The following is a 24,304-nucleotide window of genomic DNA, read 5'->3' as shown; positions in this document are numbered from 1 at the left end:
AACGCTGCTGCGGGAGAGTGATTTTTTCTCCCAGTGACTGAGGATGCGGATGTGGGCAGATGTGGCTAGTATTAATGGAGGAGATACTTTTCAAATGACACACTCTGCCAAACAGTGAGAAGGTAAGGACAACTTTTCAAAATAAATATGTTTTTTGTCATTGAGTTTAGATGTATTTTTTACTGACAAATTGTTATCATCTTGCATGTATATTCTACAAATTCTTCTTAATTTGAATCCCTTTTAACTTGACGAGATAGTACTTGGGTATGTTTAGGTTAGGTCAAATCCAGCTTTAAATGCTGAGGTGTTTAGCGTTTCAATTCAGCTCTATGGACTGCGACATACGACAAATTGCTTTGGATTTTGTCAGACTCATTCATACTAACATGTTTACTGCATTACTGTTGCTCCGTGTTATTTTTGAACCTTTCAAAATAGTATAGTTTTTGGTGTTGTTTATTGAAGAAGTAACAACCAGTATAGACATGCAAATGAATTTGCATCATTTACGTACATTTTTTTATCAGCAGTCTCATTACTGCCAGGGGTAGTTTCCTAAGCCCTTCGTACCATATTGTCATGTGCTAGCAAGTCTCTCACCCTACATTATTTACTTGGTCATGTTTGCAATGTCGCAGAACTCTTACTCGTTTTGGATACTCATGCGTAATTACGCATGACCAAGCCAGCTTTTTTATAGTTCGAAGATGCGTTCTTGTTATCCTTTTAGTTGAAATAGTACTCTTTAAAAGGTAGATTGGGCCAAATTGGTTTGGTAAGAGTCACGGTGGCGTAATTGACACACAGCAGACTCGTTTTGTCAATAGTATTTATGTTGTAGCCTATGCATACAGAAAACACAGGATGTCGCTGTTGACCATGACAATTATTAATAGGAGGAATAATGCTGGACTCCTCCTCTAGTGAATACAAAAAAAAAGAATCGAGTTAAAACCAGTGGTTTGTTTTGACAGGAGAGGGAAATTGTAGTTTGTCTCAATCACTCTGGTTGTACTAGCACGGACTAGCAGAGCCAGCATTAGGCTATGTTCATTTTTTCCCTTTGAGTATTGTTGCAATAAGCATTCCTTGTACAGCGATGGGCATGTGTGACCACAGAAGACGTGTTTGGATAGAATATCTTCTGCTGCTTTGTTCATGGAGATTGTGTTCTGGACAGTTCGTGTATTCCGTCTCAGAGGAGGTAGATAAAGGCACATTTGTTGGAAATATCGCTAAAGACCTAAATCTAAATTTGAGAGAACTGGTTTCGAGAAAGATTCACATTGTAACGGGACCCGAAAGGAGGTATTTTGATGTCGACTTGAAGACAGGTAATCTTTTTGTCTATGAGAGAATTGACCGAGAAGCCCTCTGCTCAAACTCAGTAAAATGCTCCATTGATGTTGAGGCGATATTGAATAATCCTATGCATATCCATCGTATTGAAGTAAACATTGTGGACATAAATGACAACCCACCATCGTTTGCGGAGCGCATTCATGTTGTCAATATGACTGAATCCGCATTTCCAGGGGACAGATTTCCTTTACCGTTCGCCAGTGATTCGGATGTTGGAAGTAACTCTGTGAAAACCTACAAACTGAGTCTAAACGAACACTTCTCTCTAGATGTACAAAGCGGCAGCGAGCAGAGTGTGTCTTCTGAGTTAATACTACAGAAAGCTTTAGACCGAGAGAAACAGGATGTGATAAAGCTTGTACTGACTGCTGTTGATGCAGGAAAACCTCCACGATCCGGAACTCAACAAATAGTAATTCACGTAATAGATGCCAACGATAATACTCCGATTTTCTCCAAATCTCTCTATAAAGTGCAAGTGTCAGAAAATGTTGCATTTGGAACTTTAATTCTAACTTTAAACGCAACAGACTTAGACGAGGGGGTGAACGGTGAAATCGAATACTCATTCACTGGGAAAGGAGAAATGGGCACACAACATGTCTTTCAACTCAACCAGCATACTGGTGAATTAACAGTTGAAGGGCGTTTGGATCACGAGGAAAACCCTGCGTTTGAAATCCGCGTACAAGCAAAAGACAAAGGTAATCCACGAAGGAGTGCCTATTGCAAAGTCATAATTGAAATACTTGATGTGAATGACAATTCCCCAGAGATCATAGTGACGTCACCCCCTGTCTCATTGAAAGAGAGTGCTGAGAAAGGAACCGTTGTTGCTTCAATAAACGTGCGTGACAAAGACGGTGGGAAAAATGGACTCATCAAGTCCGAAGTAATCGGAGATGTTCCTTTTAAATTACAGTCGTCTTATAAAAACTATTACTATTTAGTTGTAGACGGGCCTCTGGACAGAGAGAGTGCATCTCTTTATAATGTAACGATTAAAGCCACAGATGAGGGGACCTCACCTCTCTCCAGCACTAGTGTTATTACTGTACACATTTCTGACGTGAATGACAACGCGCCAAGCTTTCCAGAGCCCATACTAAACGTGTATATCAAAGAGAATAGTCCAGCGGGGGTTCGTGTTGGCAGCGTGACAGCGAATGACCCTGATATCGATGAAAACTCTAAACTTACTTACGCAATATCGGGACCCAATGACGCGCATTTTTTTTCGTTTGTAAACTTACATTCTCTAACTGGTGAACTATACAGCTTGCAGTCATTTAACTACGAGGAGATAAACACATTCCAGTTCCGCGTTCAGGCCACGGACTCTGGTGTTCCTCCACTAAGCACCAACGTCACTGTCAACGTTTTTATCCTGGATGAGAATGACAACAGTCCTGTGATTCTCCCGCCATATTCTGACCACGGCGCCGTTAATTCTGAGAACGTTCCCTATTCTGCTGAAGCGGGATACTTTGTGGCCAAGATCAGGGCCGTAGACGCCGACTCTGGTTATAATGCGCTGCTTTCTTATCGCATCTCCGAACCAAAGGGGACCAATCTCTTCAGAATAGGAACCAGCAATGGAGAAGTACGGACTAAGAGACGCATGAGTGACAATGACTTAAAAACTCACCTGTTGGTCATTCTGGTGTCTGATAATGGCGAACCTTCACGGTCTGCCACAGTGTCTATTGATGTTGTGGTCGTTGAAAGTACAGGTGACACGCAGACAACTTTCAGACAGCTGCCTGTAAAGGAGGAGAGTTTCTCAGATTTAAATCTGTATCTGCTCATCGCCATTGTGTCAGTATCAGTGATATTTATACTGATCCTCATCAGTTTAATAGCTGTAAAATGCCACAGGTCAGACGGCAGTTTCAGCAGGTACAGCTCCCCAATGATCACCACGCACCCTGACGGCAGTTGGTCTTACTCCAAATCTACCCAGCAGTATGACGTGTGTTTTAGCTCCGACACACCAACGCCGTTTCCACCTGCTGATGGTGAGCTGATCAGTATTAATGGAGGGGACACTTTCCAAAGGACTCGAACTCTGCCAAACAGTGAGAAGGTAAGGATAACTTTTCATAATGCTTTTTTTGTCATTGAGTTTAGATAAAGGTGAGCCTTTTTTACTATTCACAATTTGTACTAGGTCTGTTACTCTGTTTTATTAATTCACTGTTCATGGCTTTGGGTTTTATCAAAATGTTATTTTTGGATGATCAATTGACATTGACATTTTCTTCAATTGTGAATTGAAGTCAAATTTCACAACAGCAAATGCTGCTTCATCAGCGTTAGTAGCCTACGGAAGTAGAGTATAGAACTTTAATCAGTTCAGTTCCAGATGAAAGGGAAAAACATCATAACCTTACATTCCCATTGATCTCCAATGAGTTCTGATGTGTGTCATTTATTTAGCTGGGGGATTATGAACTAGAGTGGTGAAAGACTGTGGTTCGCCGAGGCTCATTATGCTAGTGATCCTCTTTACACGTATCTGTTTAACAGCTTCAATTGGAATCTCACATTTAACTACTGTAATTAGGATTAATATGAATGTAGGGTTTTCATTGTTATTAACCTGTTCATCTAAAGTACAGTATAATCTCAATGTCAGTGGGTCAGTTAATCATGTAGGTTAATCATCATAGAATCATTGCTATGCTCTCACATTCCCATTATCTGTCTCTGTGCATGGTCCCTGTGGATGGGCCTGTGCGTAGAGACGGTCACAGACGGTCCTCCCTGCCTGTTTAACTCACAAGTTAACCTCCATGTTATCATGTTAACCTTTCTTTGCACTCTCTGTGTTTGGTCTGTGTCCGTCACAGCTTGTGTAGCCATTTCTCCACAGTCTCTCTGGGCAGAGATAATCTTGGCTCTCATTGCATAACATCTGATGCTTGTGTATCTCAAACTTACATGTACACCTCCCATTGACATAAACGCATCACTTCAGCATATCTCACGCATTCGGCCCATACATTCTGCAGTGTATTTCTAGCGACTGTATTGCATATATTTTATGCCACTGTTCCTCGGAGCTCAACTCTGACTGTGTGTTGTGGTTCTCACTGAGGATAGGAAATGATAGCATGTTTCTGTAATGTCGTCCCACGGGTAAGTTGAGTATGAGTCCTTGACAGAGGACATAGATGAGTCCAGCTGTAAGTGGGTCAAGCCTGTGGTTCCGCCTGGCCCATCTGGCAGAGGCAGATACATGGATTAGAGGCTCCTGGGTCTGCAGGCCGGAGCCCTGGAGCAATCCCACCTGCATTATGTGTGGAAGGCAGGAGGATTCACGCTCACTGCTGCACTGAGAGCGATACCGCAACTTCAGGGAGACACGTCTGGGCTAGAGCCCTGCTCCCCTCTCTCTCTCTCTCTCTCTCTGTCTCTCTCTTTCTCTTTCTCTTTCTCTTTCTCTTTCTCTCTGTCTCTGTCTCTGTCTCTGTCTCTGTCTCTGTCTCTGTCGCTCTCGCTCTCGCTCTCGCTCTCGCTCTCGCTCTCGCTCTCTCTCTCTCTGTCCCTGTCTCTCTCTGTCCCTGTCTCTCTCTCTCTCACATGCTCTCTCTCTCTCTCTCTCTCTCTTTGTCTCGCTCTCTGTCTCTGTCCCTGTCTCTCTCTCTCTCTCTCTTTCACATGCTCTCTCTCTCTTTCACATGCTCTCTCTCTCTCTCTCTCTCTCTCTCTCTCTCTCTCTCTCTCTCTCTTTCACATGCTCTTTCTCTCTCTCTCTCTCTCTCTCTCTCTCTCACTCTCTGTCTCTGTCCCTGTCTCTCTCTCTCACTCTCTCATATTTGCATTCTTTCTTTTCTCTCTGCCATTTTCACAGATTTCAGAGTGTCTTGTATCACCATATTACAGCAGGCTCTCATGAAAAGTGTGGTATACTAATCCTTAATAAGATTTCAATATTTTTTCAAACTCTTTGTAAGTGCTTCTAGAGGCAGACTGAACCAGTTGAGGGGATTGAGTCTCGTTATGCTCCTGGTTAATCACCTACTCCCTGAGAGCAGGAGATTACATAGAGCCCACCTCTATGTTGGGTGGCTGGGATAAGGATTCTGATTATGGACAGTTTTTCACTTGTTTGTTTTACAGATTAAGTGTGTGTCACACTGAAATGACATATTTCATAAAGTGGCTGTGTATGTTGTTTAATTTTTAATGTTGTACTTTTTTATCCTGTCTTAGCTGAAAGTGTATGGTACAGCGTTATTGTGTGATTCCATTTCCCCAGTCCACTCTCTGAGCTGTTGATAGATAACATTTCTCTGGGAGTCAGAATACTGGTTCTCTGGGACTACACAGGGCCAATTACTAATACTGCGTTATAAGCCATATTCAAACACTGTTGTTCAGATAGCGTCCCAGTAATGCTGAGTTTCTTAACTTTGCCTGCCTATAGTTAGTAGTGCTCTAGGGATGTCTCAGGAAGAGAGATGAACAATTCCCTGCAGTGCAGCAAACACAGAGGAGAAGGGACGGAAAAGAGAATAGGAGCGACAGGATGTCCTTTCATATATTTTTCTTTTGTTTGTACCTTAAGCAAGCCTGCTCCAAATGCCTAATGGAATTCAGGAAGAATTGTACATTTATATTAATAGACTCAAATATTTGGGAACATCTACGTTTAATTTATGCTGAGAACTGCAATAACGAGGGTGTGTGATGTAATAAGCAGAGTCACACACACACATTTGCTTGCAGGCTGTGCAGGATGCCTGCCAGTAATATTCTGCTCCATATTTCTACACTGCACCACTGAAGCCAGAGCTAAGGCTATGGCTGGGGAAAAGGTGTGGCCTCGGCTCACACACACCGTCACATGCAGGTCTCTCTCTCTTTTCTCATCCCACACCCTGTTGTATTGTGTCTTTCCCTACTTCATTTTCTTCCTAGAGTCCCTGTCTATTGTTTGGACAGATGATTCACAAATGTCACCTCTTCTGTCGTTCCTTCGTCTCTTCATTATTCAGCAGGGCCAGTTTGGAGGCAGCAGCATGCCTCTTGCCTGGCCTCAGCAGTGTAACACACTACTCTGGCTTTAAATAACCGCACAGTCATGAACAGTGAAGCTCTCAAATTCACAATCACAGTCTACTTCATTATAACAAATATCATCCACCTAATCTCATACTGTGCGGTAGGAGAACATGCTGTTTGGCCAATCTAAATGTTCATTTTAAGGTACATCTAAAATGGTAATCCGTAGTCTATCTGTCACTATACAACCATCATTCGTCCACCCACATCTATTACTCGTATCACATCCAAACGTCAAATGTCATGGACCAAAACCAAGAGCATAACATCACTACAGATCAGTTCAGACAACCTGCACACCAGTGGAGGCTGCTGACGGGAGGACGGCTCATAATAATGGGTGGAATGGAGCAAATGGAATGGCATCAAACACATGGTTCTGATGTATTTACTACCATTCCACTTTTTCTGCTCCAGGCATTACCTCCAGCCATTACCTCCAGCCATTACCTCCAGCCATTACCTCCAGCCATTACCTCCAGCCATTACCTCCAGCCATTACCTCCAACCATTACCTCCAGCCATTACCTCCAACCATTACCTCCATCCTCCCCAATTAAAGTGCCATCAACTCCTGTGCTGCAACACATATGAGAGGGAGAGGGAGTGAGGGAAATAGAAAGTGAGAGAGGGCGAGAGCTAGAGAGAGAGATGGCTGGAGGATGGATGGATGGATGGATGGATGGATGATAATACATACATACAGATACATACCTGGATATCTCTTCAAGTATGTGGCTCCCTCATCAATTTATATGCAGATGATGCATTGTTATACTCAGCTGGCCCCTCCCCAGATTTTGTGTTAAATGCTCTACAAATAAGCTTTCTTAGTGTCCAACAAGCTTTCTCTACCCTTAACCTTGTTCTAAACACCACCAAAACAAAGGTAATGTTGTTTGGTAAGACAAATGCCCCTCTCCCAACAGGTGTGATCACTACCTCTGAGGGTTTAGAGCTTGAGATAGTCACCTCATACAAGTACTTTGGAGTATGGCTAGACGGTACACTGTCCTTCTCTCAGCACATATCAAAGCTGCAGGCTAAAGTTCAATCTAGACCTGGTTTCCTCTATCGTAATCGCTCCTCTTTCACCTCAGCTGCCAAACTAACCCTGATTCAGATGACCAGCATACCCATGCTAGATTATGGAGACATAATTTATAAATCAGCAGGTACGGGTGCTCTCGAACGGCTAGATGTTCTTTACCATTCGGCCGTCAGATTTGCCACCAATGCTCCTTATAGGACACATCACTGCACTCTATACTCCTCTGTAAACTGGTCATCTCTGGTACACCCGTCGCAAGACCCACTGGATGATGCTTATTTATAAAACCCTCTTAGGTCTCAATCCCCCCTATCTGAGTTATCTACTGCAGCCCTCATCCTCCACATACAACACCTCTTCAGCCAGTCACATTCTGTTAAAGGTCCCCAAAGCACACACATCCCTGGGTCGCTCATCTTTTCAGTTCACTGCAGCTGGCTACTGGAACGAGCTGCAACAAACACTCAAACCGGACAGTTTTTTCTCAATCTCTTCAATCAAGACTCAGTCATAGACACTCTTACTGACAGTTGTGGCTGTTTTGCGTGATGTATTGTTGTCTCTACCTTCTTGCCCTTTGTGCTGTTGTCTGTGCCCAATAATGTTTGTACCATGTTTTGTGCTGCTACCATGTTGGGTTGCTACCATGTTGATGTCATGTTGTGATGCTACCATGCTGGGTTGTCATGTGTTGCTGTCTTGCTATGTTGTTGTCTTAGGTCTCTCTTTATGTAGTGCTGTGTTGTCTCTCTTGTCGTGATGTATGTTTTGTCCTATATTTGTATATATATATATATATATATTTTTTTTTTTTTCAATCCCAGACCACCGTCCCCGCATGAGGCCTTATGCCTTCTGCTAGGCCGTCACTGTAAGTAAGAATTTCTTCTTAACTGACTTGCCTTGTTAAATAAAGGTGAAGTAAAACAAATGTGACGTGTTTCTAATCATGTCCTTGTCTTCTCTAAGATGTACAGTATGTTATTTCTTATGCATGGCTATAGCTGCCCAGGCAATAATAATCTGGTGTTTTTATCAGTCCGTCTCTGAATGGCTTGGCTGGTATGTTTCTGCTGAGGGCTGCAGGTGGCAGACCAAGCTAAACTGAGATGTGTGTGAGCCTGCTTGCACCAGCTGTCCACTGGCGCCCTCTGTTGGTGTACTGGTGGTAGTGGAAGGTGGGATGATGGGAGTTTTCTCTGGCAGAGTCTGTAGGAGGCTTGTATTTGACCTGTCTTACTCAGCCAAGAGATGTATCCATTAGAAACCATCAGTGCTTGACATGATTTGTAGAGGTTATTTTTTTGTATGTGATGTGATGTTCTCTTAACCATCACAAAGGGAAATCAGTCAGTGTGTCAATGACCTCACAGAGGAACATTTATTTTGTCATTTATTGTTGACTCACAATATTAAGGTTACAGTGTACTCACTGTCTCTCAATCACGATATAACAGTAACTGTTGACAAAATGACATGACAGAGGATTCTCAACCACAGACAAACACAACCGTTCAAAAGTTTGGGGTCACTTCGAAATGTCCTTGTTTTTGAAAGGAAAGCACATGTTCTACTTGTCCTCTTGCTCAGTTGTGCACCGGGCTTCCCACTCCTCTTTATATTCTGGTTAGGGCCAGTTTGCGCTGTGCTGTGAAGGGAGTAGTACACAGCGTTGTACGAGATCTTCAGTTTCTTGGCAATTTCTTACCTGGAATAGCCTTCATTTCTCAGAACAAGAATAGACTGATGAGTTTCAGAGGAAAGTTATTTGTTTCTGGCCATTTTGAGTCTGTAATCGAACTCACAAATGCTGATGCTCCAGATACTCAACTAGTCTAAAGAAGGCCAGTTTTATTGCTTCTTTTATCAGAACAGCCGTTTTCAGCTGTGCTAACATAATTGCAAAAGGGTTTTCTAATGATCAATTAGCCTTTTAAAATGATACACTTGGATTAGCAAACACAACGTGCCATTGGAACAAAGGAGTGATGGTTGCTGATAATGGGCCTCAGTACGCCTATGTAGATAATCCATAAAAAATCAGCCGTTTCCAACTACAATAGTCATTTACAAGATTAACAATGTCTACAATGTATTTCTGCTGAATGTTATGTTATTTTAAATGGACAAAAAATGTGCTTTTCTTTCAAAAACAAGGAAGGTTCTAAGTGACCCCAAACTTTGAACGGTAGTGTATAAGTCAGGAATTTCTCACTCGTTCACATTATAAGGGCTCCCGGGTGGTGCAGTGGTCTAAGGCACTGCATCTTAGTGCTTGAGGCGTCACTACAGACACCCTGGTTCGATTCCAGGCTGTATCACAACCCGGACATGATTGGGAGTCCCGTAGGGCGGCGCACAATTGGCCCAGCGTCGTCCAGGTTTGGTCGGTGTAGGTCGTCACTGTAAATAAGAATTTGTTCTTAACTGACTTGCCTAGTTAAATAAAGGTCAAATTAACAAAAGGAAAATATTAAAATGATAGGCTAAGGCACCTCGTCATGTGTGGAAAAATAGTGTTTCTCTAGGAATTATTATGGCTTCCCATGCTCAGTGTGATATTAGTCACAGTTTCAGTGTGAGCGTGTGAGAGTTGCTGGAGATGCTTGACCCATTTGGATCAGTGAGTCAGAGCAGAGAGAGGATACTCTGGCTGCAGCTGATGAGGAGGAGCTGTGAGGTCATCAGTCATCGCCCAGAGCCGTCTAATTACACCAGAATGCACAGAGGAGGGCAGTGAGGTCATCAGCCATCGCACAGAGCCGTCTGATTACACCAGAATGGACAAAGGAGGGCAGTGAGGTCATCAGCCATCGCCCAGAGCCGTCTGATTACACCAGAATGCACAGAGGAGGGCAGTGAGGTCATCAGCCATCGCACAGAGCCGTCTGATTACACCAGAATGGACAAAGGAGGGCAGTGAGGTCATCAGCCATCGCCCAGAGCCGTCTGATTACACCAGAATGCACAGAGGAGGGCAGTGAGGTCATCAGCCATCGCCCAGAGCCGTCTGATTACACCAGAATGCACAGAGGAGGGCAGTGAGGTCATCAGCCATCGCCCAGAGCCGTCTGATTACACCGGAGGGCAGTGAGGTCATCAGCCATCGCCCAGAGGGCAGTGAGGTCATCAGCCATCGCCCAGAGCCGTCTGATTACACCAGAATGCACAGAGGAGGGCAGTGAGGTCATCAGCCATCGCCCAGAGCCGTCTGATTACACCAGAATGCACAGAGGAGGGCAGTGAGGTCATCAGCCCGCTCCAACAGCTCTGGAACTGGATCAGAGTTCAAAGGGAGGAGAGTTGGGATTATCATTCATAGCTCAGAGCTCCAGGACGGAAACAGGGTGTAGTAAGATGTACAGTAGATATGTTTGTGCATTGGCACAGAGACACAGACACAAATTAGCAGTCATTCTCTGACTCAAGCCTTCCTGGTTTCCATTACTATGTCATACACAACTAATTGACCTTGGAGATGATATGATGCAAGTTTCTGAAATGCAACAGTTACATTCACCTGCTGCCTCATATTCTGTGAATGGCAGGATTGCTCCTTGTATAAAGTCCACCACCAGCTAGTGTTGTACTGTTCAGGTTATTGTACTAAAGACAAACCAATCTCTCAAGCCATAGGAGCATGGGTAAGGGTGTAGTTGATGGCTAAGCTTCAAGTCAATTGTCACCTGCTTAATGTAGATACAGTATATCATGACACAGACTTAGAAATGAATAGACCTGACTTGCTCCTCTAACATATTGAGGTGTTGGGATGGACAAGGAAGAAATCAGCAGGCACTATGAAATGTGCACAATGTTGGGAACTCATATAATACTGCAGTGAGTCATGGACACTAGAGGGCACCCACTGTCACATCTAGTCATGCTGTTTCTGTGCTCAAAAGCTTCAGCTGGAGGCAACATCAGTCTCCGGCCGCAGCTTGAGAACAAGAGAGGAGGGAAAGAGAGAGAGATGGATAAATAATTGGAACGAGTGGGGGGATGGTGTCTGATAAAGGGAGGAGTAGAACGAGGGAGATGCCGTTTTGAGTGCAGTTAGAAAGAGATGGTTTGTCTTTAGTGTCCCTGTTGCAGTGGAGCCTGAGGCTGGTTGTGTGTCCGCAGTTGCCCTTGCCGAGGGCACTGTTCTGCTGTGCTGTGGTGGAGGCTGTCTGTCTGCTCTCTCAATTGAGTGCACCTCAGCTGAAATCCAGCACACTTACATAAGCGAGGAGGTCAGGAGAGGAGCTCAAACAAGGATCCTCAGAGAGAGATGTCTGAACAACGGTGTCCCGTCCGTGTTGGGTGTGAGGTCAGATGCCAAATAGAATACACCACTGTCTAGGGTTCAGATGTCATCATTATGTTGTGTCAACATGAAGGGGAGTGGAGTTGTGCCATCAGCCTTTTTTCCCACTTAGACAGACCCCTCTCCTCCTGCTCACTGTTCTGTGTCCTCCCCTGTACTAATCTTTATGTCGCTCTCTGGTCCAAATTCAAATAAGCTTTATTGACAAGAGAGGAGCTACCTAATGGTGTAAAGCAATTGATAGTAAACAGAAATAACACATTAACAAAAGGCACAAGTTATCAAAATAAAACACATGATAAAGACAAGGACTGGGTCTCCCATACCAGCCCAACTCTCTCTCTCTCTCTCTCTCTCTCTCTCTCTCTCTCTCTCTCTCTCTCTCTCTCTCTCCATCTCTCTCCCTCTCTCTCTCTCTCTCTCTCTCCATCTCTCTCTCTCACTCCCCATCTTTCTCTTTCTCACTTTCTTTCGCTCTCTAATACTGGCTCATACAAAGAATATGTATGTTTATAGCAGTACCTACAGCATCTCTTTTACTCACAATTTCCATATCTCTCTCACACACTGTCTATCTGTGTACTATTTTCTTCTGTCTTCCTACCCAACTGTCCATGTCACTCTCTTTGCCTCTCACCTTGTCGCTCTGTCTGCGTCAGATAGCTTCTGGCTCCTGTTGATGAGAAGCAGGAGTTTCTCATCAAACGTTGTGTATGCACAAAATATGCACCAAAACATGCTTGCGCCAGTTTTCACGCAAATATTGGCATTTATAAAAACTGAACTTGACCTGAGAATGTGCTTATCCTCCCGCAAACGTTGAAAAATACATGGTAGATGGAAATCAAATGAGGGTGGTCTATGGAAATAGGTAGATGGACTGTGAGAGTAGCTGAGGGGTGGTTTTAAAAGTTCATGTTCCGTAATAGTAAAAAAAAATGAAAACACGATGTATAATGTTTAAAGTACTATCTATCCAGATGAAGTGTATATCAACATGTCAAATAACTTTATCCTTGCTATTTTTAATTTTACCTTTATTTAACCAGGCAAGTCAGTTAAGAACAAATTCTTATGTAACTACTGCATGAGGGGGGCATAGTGATAATACAAATAAAATAAAAAAATAAAATAAAAAGTGAGGATAGGCTACCATTTGTCCCATCTCTCATTTAATTGGACCCACTTCACAGACTGCAGTTAATATATACGCTATTTCAAGTATGTTGTTCTTTGCGATCTGATCCGAAGCTTATAGTTTAAATGTTAGGCTCCACAGCATATTCAGGTTCGGGAAAAAGTAAATGCAAAACGTTTGAATTCAACAACCCTTTTCCAGGTCCACAACAATTTGCAGTTGTTTTTGTCTTTCGGAAACGGTCAGACACAGCAAGTCACAAGAAAACATTCTGCCAACATCTCCAACGACATTTGATCAAGTTCACGATTGCTATTTCCTTTAGATAGCCCACTTTAGATAGCCTACAGCAAATCAGAACTTTATTGTCACCGTAATGGGCGTTATTCAGCCGGAGTTATCATGTTCGTTCACAATTTTACAACAGGTCTGATTTATAACGGTTAATGTGCGCGTATGTACGAAGTGCGCCAAGTTTATAAATATTTTTGTGCTTGCAGTCTTTTCAGAAATGTTGTTTAAAATGGCAACGTTTACAAATGAGGCCCCAGGATATTAGAACAAATATATGTTCAGGGACCTGCCATTCCTGAGTCACTAGGAAGGGTTTATTGTATATTTACAGAGTGAAGCTGAGATATTTCAGAGTCCACAGCAGGAAAACCCTTCTTTGTGAGTGTAAGGTTGGGAAACTATACACATTTTCTCAGTGGAGACATTCCAGGTGTTATTTTCCCCTTTTCAGTATCCAACAAGGTAACATGGCATGATATGTAAGGGTACGTTGCTGGTGTGCAGCAACATAATCTCTAGAATTGATTGGCTATGTTAGATTTGTCTATGTAAACTTTCCACTCAGTATTCCTTTGAGAGTTCAGCTCAGATATCTCGTTTCCTCTTCTTGTGATGAGGGCAGGGATGTGTCATTAGGATGTGGGGTTTGGGGATGTGGGGTTTGGGGATGTGGGGTTTCCCTGGCATGTGGAGAGAGGACTACGGATATGGCTGCTCAGTGAATTAGTGGTCTGCAATCCCCTGCCTACTGCTGGAATTTCACCCATGTCCCAAGATCCTCTGATTCTCTGCGAGTGATCTGTTTTCACTAATGCATAGACCCACCTGGGTTTAGATTGACAGGTCTATGGGCCTGTGTTGCAGATAATGGGCTTTCAAACCGGTCTCTCTCTTTCTCTCGAGCACGCATGCACACACACATTCCATCATCAAAAGTCAAGTAAACAGTGCCTTTCAAACAGTGGCTTTTGTTAACCTTACAAGCTCATAAAGTGGGCAACACAAGCAAGCCGTTCAACGGCCTGTTAGATACGGCGAAAGCTATTGATACAAACTGACTTCACCGCTCACCGCTCAGAGCGCGAGCACTAAGTTGTGATGTATCGCATCACCTGTATTTACTTTGCTGATGTCAGCGCCCAAAGTGTCTCTCAGCAAATACATGACCTTTACAACACCCTCCCTCTTGAAGTCTGGTCATCTCCTGATTTTAACCACAGAGACAAGCTTCTTACTTCTCTGTAGAAAAATCATATTTGTATTGTGTAATGTGTTGATAAGGTCTATGTATTCCATTTGTCCTTAAGGAGCAGGTTTGTGTTTGGCAATTTACCAACGTAAAAATAAAGTTCCAAAATTACAGTATATTTACTTTATGTTAGTTTGCCCAATGAGAAAGGAAGATATTGCATTTAACGCCATATCATTACAGTGAATTCGGCCAGTCTTATAACATGTAGAGACGTTTTAAAGTTTCCATTAAAAGGCATAGGTCTACCACAAGTTCCCCATTCGCCAACTCATGTGTGCAGGACTCAATCATCACTCTGAATAGACTCTGAATAGACTGTTTATGTCATCAGTTTCAGAGTGTCAGATGAATTTGCTCCAGTTTTGTTGATGGATGCACAGAGAGCGTCCCTCGGGCGTGCTCGACAGAATTACCCGAACTGTCTCGTGTCAAAGCTGTTACATGTAGACAATGATGAAGATGATGACAATCATGCTGATGAAGACCATGATGATGTGGGTGGGCATCATGAAGATGATGATGTGCACGATGAAGATGGTTATGGTGATGGTAAAAGTGATGGTGCTGATAATTAGGATGATGATGAAGAAAATTAGGGGTTGCCTAGTACTGCGTGCACAGTGGTGAAACAGAGGGGAAGAGAAGTCGGGCTTATTGGAGACACCGCGGGCATTTTAGATGTGATTATTTGAGCTGACACTCTGGGGTCGAGCACTGACAGCAGCGATCCTTGTGTTAGAGAAGGTTGTGGATGTCAGGGCGATGCACGTGATCTGCTTCGGTTATGTTCCCTGCCAAAATGTGGAGGTGTTGGGTGCGCGATAGCAGAGTCGAGAGCTAATATGAGAGCCGCTTTAGGGGAAGCCGCCATGCAGCTGTTTCAATTCAAACAAAGGAGGTCAGGCAATTACAGTCCCCAGAACGTGCCTCGTTTGAGATACCTGTTGTAAAATTTGACTGCAGGGTTTTGCTTCGCAGCATGGGGTAATTGCACATTTGGTATAATGATAAAAAGGGTCTCGGGAATAATTGGTGGAGCAAGCCTGTATTATGAGCAACCACATTAATCATTTCATTTTCAACCATACAGCTGTGTAGGTTTTCCATCTCCATTTAAACGAGTGATGCATTACAGTAGTTACACAATACATTGGCACAATCACACGGTAAATGGCTGTAAATAAAACCAATCGAAGTCAACGGATTTGGTGGGGTTGTATCCAGTCGCTGTTCCTTCTCTTAAGGTGCTGAAATTCATCCAGCCAGCGCTCTTTAAGCACACGGCCCCTCCCCCCGACGCTCTGTCCCGACACCATCACACTAAGCAGTGGATTGAGAGAGAGACGGGGATACATGGATGGGGAGGGGGCGGTTGCACCATTGGGGAAGAGGAGAGAGAGAGAGGGCGATACCGAGCACCAGTGGCAGGCAAACACCCGTCAGCCGCGTGCAGAGGAGAGAAAAAGGCAGCACGGACAAAAGAAACATGGATGCATTAGAGAAGTATCCACTCAAACAGATAACGGAATGGACGTGCCGTTCTTCCTGCACCTAACGGGGAACGAATTAGCCTATTTGAATGCGGTGGTGCGAGGCGAGGTATTGCAAGCTAAAAAGGCGGAATCCGTTTAATCCGTCTGCGGATCCCATGAGCTTGCAATGGCTGTTATGGGGATATGTAGCTGTATAGGAAACAATGTGGCTCTTTCTTTTGTTGTATTTTTCTTTTTGTGTGGCCTTTCACTTGGACAACTACGGTACTCTATTCAGGAGGAATTAGAAAATGGAGCGGAGGTGGGGGATCTTGTGCAGGACTTGGGGTTGGATATCCGAAAGCTCTCCAATCGAAAGATAAAGGTAACCACCAGTGGAAAACGGTATGTGGATGTCAATCCCCAAAATGGGAAATTACTTGTCAATGAAAGAATCGACAGAGAGACGCTGTGTGATTTGAGCAGCACCTGTCTTATACATTTAGAGGTGCTTGTTGAAAACCCATCCGAGGTGCACAATGTCGAGGTGGAGATTGTGGATGCGAATGACAATGCGCCGCAGTTCCCTAGTGACGAGTATCAATTGGAAATTGCAGAATCGGCTTTACCGGGGTCTCGTTTCCCCATTGAGAACGCCCTGGATCCGGATGTGGGATCAAATTCCGTTCGTCTGTATCGACTCAGCCCAAACGAACACTTCGCACTTGATTCCAACAAGCCCTCCCTAAACAGCAAGAACATTGAGCTCGTGCTCAAAAAGCCCCTTGACCGTGAGCTGGCGCCTTACCACCAATTCATTCTGACTGCTGCAGATGGCGGAACACCAGCAAAAACCGGTTCAGCTCTAATTAATGTGCGAGTCCTGGACACCAATGACAACGTTCCTGTATTTGACAGCTCAGTGTACAAAGTCAAATTGTTAGAAAACTCACCAAAAGACACACTGGTCATCAAATTGAATGCCACAGACCATGACGAGGGTACCAATGGGGAGGTCTATTACTCTTTCAGCAGCTACACTCCTGAGAGAGTCAGACAGATGTTCAGCATGGACAGCAACACGGGAGAGATCAGAGTGAGGAGCATTGTGGACTACGAAGAAACCAACTCTTATGAGATGTACATCCAGGCCATGGATAAAGGCCCTGGTGCTGTGGCAGCCCACTGTAAGGTGGTGGTGGAGGTGGTGGATGTGAATGACAATGTCCCAGAGATAGTCCTGTCCTCTCTCTCCAGCCCAGTGAGGGAGGATGCCCGGGCTGACACCGTGGTGGCCCTGATCAGTGTCACAGACCGGGACTCTGGTGCCAACAAACAGGTGAACCTGGAGATACCGCCGGGCCTGCCCTTCAAGATCAAGTCCTTCAGAAACTACTACACCCTGGTCACCTCCGCCTTCCTGGATCGCGAGACCACTGCTGCCTACAATGTCACCCTTAGCGCCACTGATGGCGGCACCCCACCCCTCTCCTCCCAGAAGACCATACAGGTGGATGTGGCTGATGTGAATGACAACCCGCCGCGCTTCGAGCAGACCTCCTACACGGTCTATGTGACTGAGAACAATGCCCCCGGGGCCTCGCTGTGCACCGTGAAAGCCCAGGACTCCGATGTCAACGAGAACGCACGCATCACCTACACCGTCCTCAATGACAACAACCACGGTATCCCCGTCACCTCCTATGTATCTGTGAAGGCCGACACGGGAGAGGCATACGCCCTGCGCGCCTTTGACTACGAGTCACTCAGGGAGTTCCACTTCCAGGTCAAAGCTCAGGACGGGGGCATCCCGCCCCTCAGCAGGGTGGCCACTGTCTACATCTACATCATGGACCAGAACGACCACATTCCTGAGATTGTCAAACCTCCAGGCAACGGCACACGCTCTATAGAGACAGTGCTGAAGAATGCTGAGGCTGGCGTCCTGGTGACCAAGGTGGTGGCGTACGACGCAGACGCGGGTCCCAACGCCTGGCTGATCTATGTGTTGGATCAGTCCACAGACTTGGACCTGTTCAAGGTGCATGAACACACAGGGGAGATCCGCACCACACGCAGGGTCCTGGAGGATAACTCCACCTCCTTCAGCCTGACTGTACTGGTGAGAGACCACGGCCAGCCTCCTCTCTCCTCCACCGCCACCGTCAATGTGGCCGTCATGGAGGTGCCACCCAAGGTGACCCCTGACCCCAAGAGGGTCATCCGGCCCCACAGCACCCTGCTCTTCTCCAATGTGACCCTATACCTGATCGTGGCCCTGAGCGCCACCACCTTTGTGTTCCTGGTGACCGTGGTGGTGCTGGCCATCGTGCGCTGCCATGCCTACTGCACCCAGCCTGGTTCCTGCTCCCCCTGCTGTGTGTCCCAGAAGACCCCCCCTGATGGCGGGAGCAGCAGCACAGTAGGTGGTTCTGGGGGTGGAGGTGGTGGTGGGGGACAACCCAATAACAATGTGGCGCTGCGGAGAGACCTCAAAGTGGAGCCTCACTACATTGAGGTGCGTGGGAATGGCTCCATGACCAAGACCTACTGCTACAAGACCTGCCTGACGGCCACCTCAGGAAGCGACACCTTCATGTTCTACAACACAGGCCGGCCCATCAGCGGCACCTGGGGTTCCGAGCGCTTCTTCACCGGCGGAAGCGGGTTTGTAAGGAGACTGAGCATGCCCGATGCTTCATTGCAAGTCTGTCCAGAGGTGCGTCATTTTTTACCTATAGACAGGTCGTGCATGGCATTCCAGAAGTAGTCTCACAATCTGTCACCTCTCCAGATTACATACTAGGCTTTAATATGTATTGGTTACTGTATGTTGGTGCTGGCTGTCTTAAATGAGTGTTTCAGCCTTCTGTCATACCACTGTTCTTGATTCTGTTTGTTACATGAAGGGCTTTGGATGCTCGGTAGTTCTACATTCTAGCTGAAGTTGTTCGTTGTCATATTTTTTTGCTTTGTTGTCATATTCTAGTTTTGTTGTGCTGGTACGTCTTGAGACAGTGTCAGTTTTGACATGTTTCTTTGATGACTGGCCAGTGTGAGTGTTTGTGTGTCTCTTTGTTCCTCTCCCTGGTTACACAGTGTAGCTTCTTCCTCCACCCAGCTCAGCGCTCACACTGCATTAGTGTCAGATTGGAAGACTTTTTGGAGTCCTGCTGTATTTCTGATGATTCAGGGATTTGAGCTTCACTTTGATGTTGTCATCAAATATTCAGTCAGTGCAGGTCAATTTGACTCTACCTCTGGCTCATTCTCTGTCCAAGTGTGTTTGACTTCATCGTATCTCACAGTGTCAGGCTTTGTGCCTGTGATATCTCCAGTTTAAATGTGGATGCACAGTATCTGTGTGTGTGTGCGCGCATGCATATATTTGTGTTTTTTCTTTCTTTAAATTGCAGTAACCTCAAAATCCTTCCTGTCTTTTCTCTCCAGTCTGCCACATGGACTCCTCACTCAGACTTCTCTCTATTAGTCTTTTCTACTGTCTCAGCTCTCTAGACCCTCTTCCACTGCAGCACTATGCAGCCGTAGGAAAGTGTTGGCATTCATGTTCGAGCGTGGCTTAGGAGTCACGGCTGAGTGCTACAGGAAATGACAAATACGCGGCGCTGCACATGTTTACCACAAGGCTGGAATGTTAAGAACTGCAGCAGCAATGATGATAAACATGTTCTTTAGCAAGGAACCACTGGCTTGAGGTCTGAATGGGGCTTTTGTTTAACCTCAGTAAGACTTCCAATAGGTGTAAATAATTTCCATAAGAATAACAGAGTAGAGCTCATGGAATTAACATTCCTGAGAGTGTGTAAATGGTTATTCAGCTGCTATGTCTTTTTAAATCCTTGGACGTTCGGGTTATGTTAGCCATGTTACAATGTCTGTTTATGGTTTGTTGTATTTCTGTCCCTGTTTAATTGGCGTGAACTCATGTTTACTCTAACGAGCAGACATGTGGGTTGTGTGCTCCGATGGGCTGGCTGGCGTACTCTCCGATGCTCTCCTGTTTCAGCACTCTGCTCTGAGGCTGGATAGGTTGATGGTCAAAACGTTGTCTTAACGTTGTCAGGCTGTAGATTGGAGGCCACAGCGGTTGGTTTAGGATGTTTTGGTGGTTATGTTGTTGTCCTGGATGGGTCAAGACAGTCCGTCAGTCAGTCAGTCAGTCAGTCAGTCAGTCAGTCAGTCAGTGGTGTAGGAACAATAAGCAGAGGCAAGATAAGAGTGGCGGTGGAAATGAAATTAACCTCCAGCCACTGTTTCCCAGACCCACAAATTAGATTCGCTCCGAGAGGCTGTGTCTCAGAGAAGGAGATACTCCCCTCAGAATTAAACTGATTAAAACATTAATAATGTAGGCTCTTTATCTGGGGCGCCTGCTGACTCCTGAACAGGGCTGAGGCTTAAACTACTACAGTACTGGAACCTACCCACAGGTCTGATGTCTTAAGGATCTGATGATGTTGATGTCAGTGGTTATGATTTGTGTACATATCCAAAGTTCTGAAGCTCCGTTATGAACCTTCATTAAACCTTGTGGAAAGCAAACTAAACTGCAGGCTTTAATTATTGAGATCAATTCAAAGCACTCACGCCCACAGGGAGCAGCTTTCGGGAGGAGAACATCAATGAACTTGAATAATGTGTGACTGCCCTAGGAGAGCCACCCTTTAACCCCGGTCCAACATATTGAGCAGGGGATGGAGGATGTGGTTGCCCTGGTGACAGAGGGGCTCTTCCTGATTGGATTATCCCAAAGCCCAGCTGCAGTCTGACTGATGAGGCAGTCATTTACCAAGGCTTACCAAGATTTATTTACATACGTGCACACACACAATCACACATACACCCAATATGATAAACTGACTCATACACAAACTCACAAATCCTCTCACAGAATAACTATCACACAGACAGCAATACAGGGAATCTAAGAGTGTATCAGTGTGTCTCTCAAAGTCATTGCTTTGAGAAAGGGCATATGTGTTATGCAACACCGTTTGGGTCTTTGCATGTCAAAAGAGTTAAGTAACACTATTTGACGCATCAAATAAGCTTGACATTTGACACCTCAAATAACACAATTTTATTATAGAATGTTGAGTGTGCGGAATTTACACGTGCAAGCCAAGCGCCACCTTTACGATCACTGTCAAGAGCTGTACAATACTGCGTTGGTAATACGGCATTATTTGTTCGACCAAATGGGAAAACGTTTGTGTAAGCATTTGAAATTAGATTTGGATCAAACGAGCAGGATCAAAAATATTTGCAAATATATTTGATACAGACGTTATCAGCAACGTCTGGGGTGTCTAGCTAGCTTTAGCGTGGTACTTAGCTAGCATCAATGCAACCAGCCTGAAAACAATGACCCGTAGTCATTTGCAGTCATTTTCATTATTCTTAGCAATGATTTAGGAATCAATGTGAGTAAGTAAGTATTAGCTAGGTAGACACTTGTTGTTCTCCTATTGAAATAACTAGCTAGCCAGCTACTTACATTTACATTTAACATTTAAGTCATTTAGCAGACGCTCTTATCCAGAGCGACTTACAAATTGGTGCGTTCACCTTAAGACATCCAGTGGAACAGCCACTTTACAATAGTGCATCTAAATCTTTTAAGGGGGTGAGAAGGATTACTTTATCCTATCCTAGGTATTCCTGAAAGAGGTGGGGTTTCAGGTGTCTCCGGAAGGTGGTGATTGACTCCGCTGTCCTGGCGTCGTGAGGGAGTTTGTTCCACCATTGGGGGGCCAGAGCAGCGAACAGTTTTGACTGGGCTGCGCGGGAACTGTACTTCCTCAGTGGTAGGGAGGCGAGCAGGCCAGAGGTGGATGAACGCAGTGCCCTTGTTTGGGTGTAGGGCCTGATCAGAGCCTGGAGGTACTGAGGTGCCGTTCCCCTCACAGCTCCGTAGGCAAGCACCATGGTCTTGTAGCGGATGCGAGCTTCAACTGGAAGCCAGTGGAGAGAGCGGAGGAGCGGGGTGACGTGAGAGAACTTGGGAAGGTTGAACACCAGACGGGCTGCGGCGTTCTGGATGAGTTGTAGGAGTTTAATGGCACAGGCAGGGAGCCCAGCCAACAGCGAGTTGCAGTAATCCAGACGGGAGATGACAAGTGCCTGGATTAGGACCTGCGCTGCTTCCTGTGTGAGGCAGGGTCGTACTCTGCGGATGTTGTAGAGCATGAACCTACAAGAACGGGCCACCGCCATACTTAAACCTGTTGCCCAAAACTAACATTATAAGCAGCCAGCTAGCTTTATCTGGCTAGTATGGCTTGATCAGGCCGGGGTATGTGCTGTGAAGCTAGCCACAATAAGGATTACCCACATTAGTGGAATTTGCGTGTTGCCTTCAAAATAAAAGTCCGTATTTGAAATTGATGCTGAAGGTTACAATTGATGGAATAATGACATATTTAGACTAGATAATGTTAATCGAGGTTGGAATGTTGGAATGTGGAGCAATGAAATGGAGTATCAGTTTACTCGGTAACACCCACAGAACACAACTGGGAAGAGTTTACGCAAATATTAGCATCATAACTCTTATTTATTTATTTACAAGCATTTCGCTACACCCGCAATTCAATTCAAGCAATAAAATCTGCTAAATATGTGTTTGTGACCAATAATACAATTTGTTTATAGTGGGACTTTGACTGTGGAAAATCACTTCCCTGATCAGCCTATTGTGCGTTTTGATATTCACATTGCGCTGCACAGCTAAGGATTGGGGGATCAGTTAAATGGGGTACAGTATCAGTCTACTCAGTACCCGAGTGCTTTTTCCCACAAAGTCCTCAGAGTTATCAGGCTCCAAAACGTCCAAGTTGTATGATTTTCCTCTGGAATAGTGTTCAATACACAAAGTAAGTTGACTGGTACAGTAAATGTGGCTCAAATTCAGAGTCCCGCAATAATAGCTACGATGCTAATGTTCTCTGGGTGTCACTGAGTAGACTGATACCCCATGTCGTTGATCCACAATCCATAGGTAAGGCTGTACAGTGAAATAAGTATGACCCAATGCAATTCTAAAGTCTAATACATTCAGTGTGATTTCAGATTTGTTTCAAATGAACAAATTATAATATTTTGTTGAATGTATATAAGAACATACCAACCTCGTTTAGCACGATCTATTCCATTATGTCATGATTCCACTATTTGTATTAATTTATCACTTTCATTGAGATACTTTTATTTTCAAGGTGAACCGCAAATTCCACTTTGTCTAAATCTTATTGTGGCTAGCTTCACATAGGTGGGTCCTACCAACATGAATCAAATAAGAATTGTTTTATAAATCAGGGGTATTTTGGATGATGACACCTGGCTAGATAGTTAGCTAGCTAATTATAGCTACTGAAAGAGATGATGTCGTTTTGCTATGTTTTTGGGGAAGAACATTGTTTGCAACCATCAGCTAGCAAGCTGTTTTGTGACCTGCACTGTCCAGAGCTTGGGGAAGTGGATCTGCGCTCGTGCAGCAGCGGCAGGTGTGCGAGACAAAACTTTACCAGCATCATAGCATAGGTATTGGTGACTCGTTGGGACGCTGGAATAGGAATGATAGTGTAATCGATGTGTAATAACTACGTAAAAAAACTCATGAACGTGTTACATTTTTACGTGACATGCGGTCATACGCAGGTCCTGATTAGTCAACAAGTTTATTTGAAGCATCAAATAGTTTTATTTGACGTGTATATTTTTTGACACGCAAAGACCCAAACGGCTTCCATAGTATGTGTGTGTATTTGTGTGTGTGTGTGTGTGTGTAATGTCAGTGGCAGACACACTGTCTTCCAGAACTACAGTGCTCCAATCAGGATGCAGAGCTGGGTTGTGCACCATGATTAATTAATGAGACCATATCTGGCCTGGCTCTGCATGAAATTAAACTAACCTCTCTTTTTTCCCTCCCTTCTTCTCTCTCTCCCTTCCCCCCTCTATCGCTCTCTCTCTCTCTCTCTTAGCCGAAGGCCCCAAATGCTGACTGGCGATACTCCACTTCTTTGAGGGCAGGGATGCAGAGGTAAGCACTTTACTCACTTGCCCTCTTGTGATTTCAACTCTTCTTAAAAAGATTCCCTCCCCACCTCAGTTTTATCAGGGACATCACCTCTCCGGTATGATCCCACACCTTCCATTGAGTTGGTATATAGCCCCTTGCCCCTTACCAAAACATCAACAATTGCTTGGAGGAATATTGCTACAGTATGTGACCAACATGTAGGAAATGCTACCTCCATTTTATAGCGCTTTAGGTCTGGAGTCACCATGCATGCCTGCACAACAAAGACTGAGAGGCAGCCACTCTCAG

General features: G+C 44.7%; 1 protein-coding gene across 2 annotated transcripts in view; it reads left to right on the top strand.

The window, feature by feature from the left end:
- The first annotated feature begins 1,045 nt into the window (after positions 1 to 1,045).
- Positions 1,046 to 24,304, top strand: part of LOC115135696 (protocadherin alpha-C2-like) — a 35,333-nt gene continuing 12,074 nt past the window's right edge. The window contains exons 1-2 of one of the 2 annotated variants that reach the window (XM_029670669.2): positions 1,046 to 3,451; positions 23,958 to 24,016. In XM_029670669.2, the coding sequence (XP_029526529.2) occupies positions 1,103 to 3,451; positions 23,958 to 24,016 (2,408 nt within the window). In that variant the 5' untranslated portion in view covers positions 1,046 to 1,102. Of the gene's footprint in view, positions 3,452 to 15,839; positions 18,671 to 23,957; positions 24,017 to 24,304 lie in introns of those variants that run through there. The other variant, XM_029670668.2, reaches the window with a different exon arrangement.

The sequence above is a fragment of the Oncorhynchus nerka genome, linkage group LG10 (assembly GCF_034236695.1).
Source record: "Oncorhynchus nerka isolate Pitt River linkage group LG10, Oner_Uvic_2.0, whole genome shotgun sequence".
Classification (NCBI taxonomy): domain Eukaryota; kingdom Metazoa; phylum Chordata; class Actinopteri; order Salmoniformes; family Salmonidae; genus Oncorhynchus; species Oncorhynchus nerka.
Note: the sequence above shows the minus strand (reverse complement) of the source record. Positions and strands in the feature narration are given on the sequence as shown.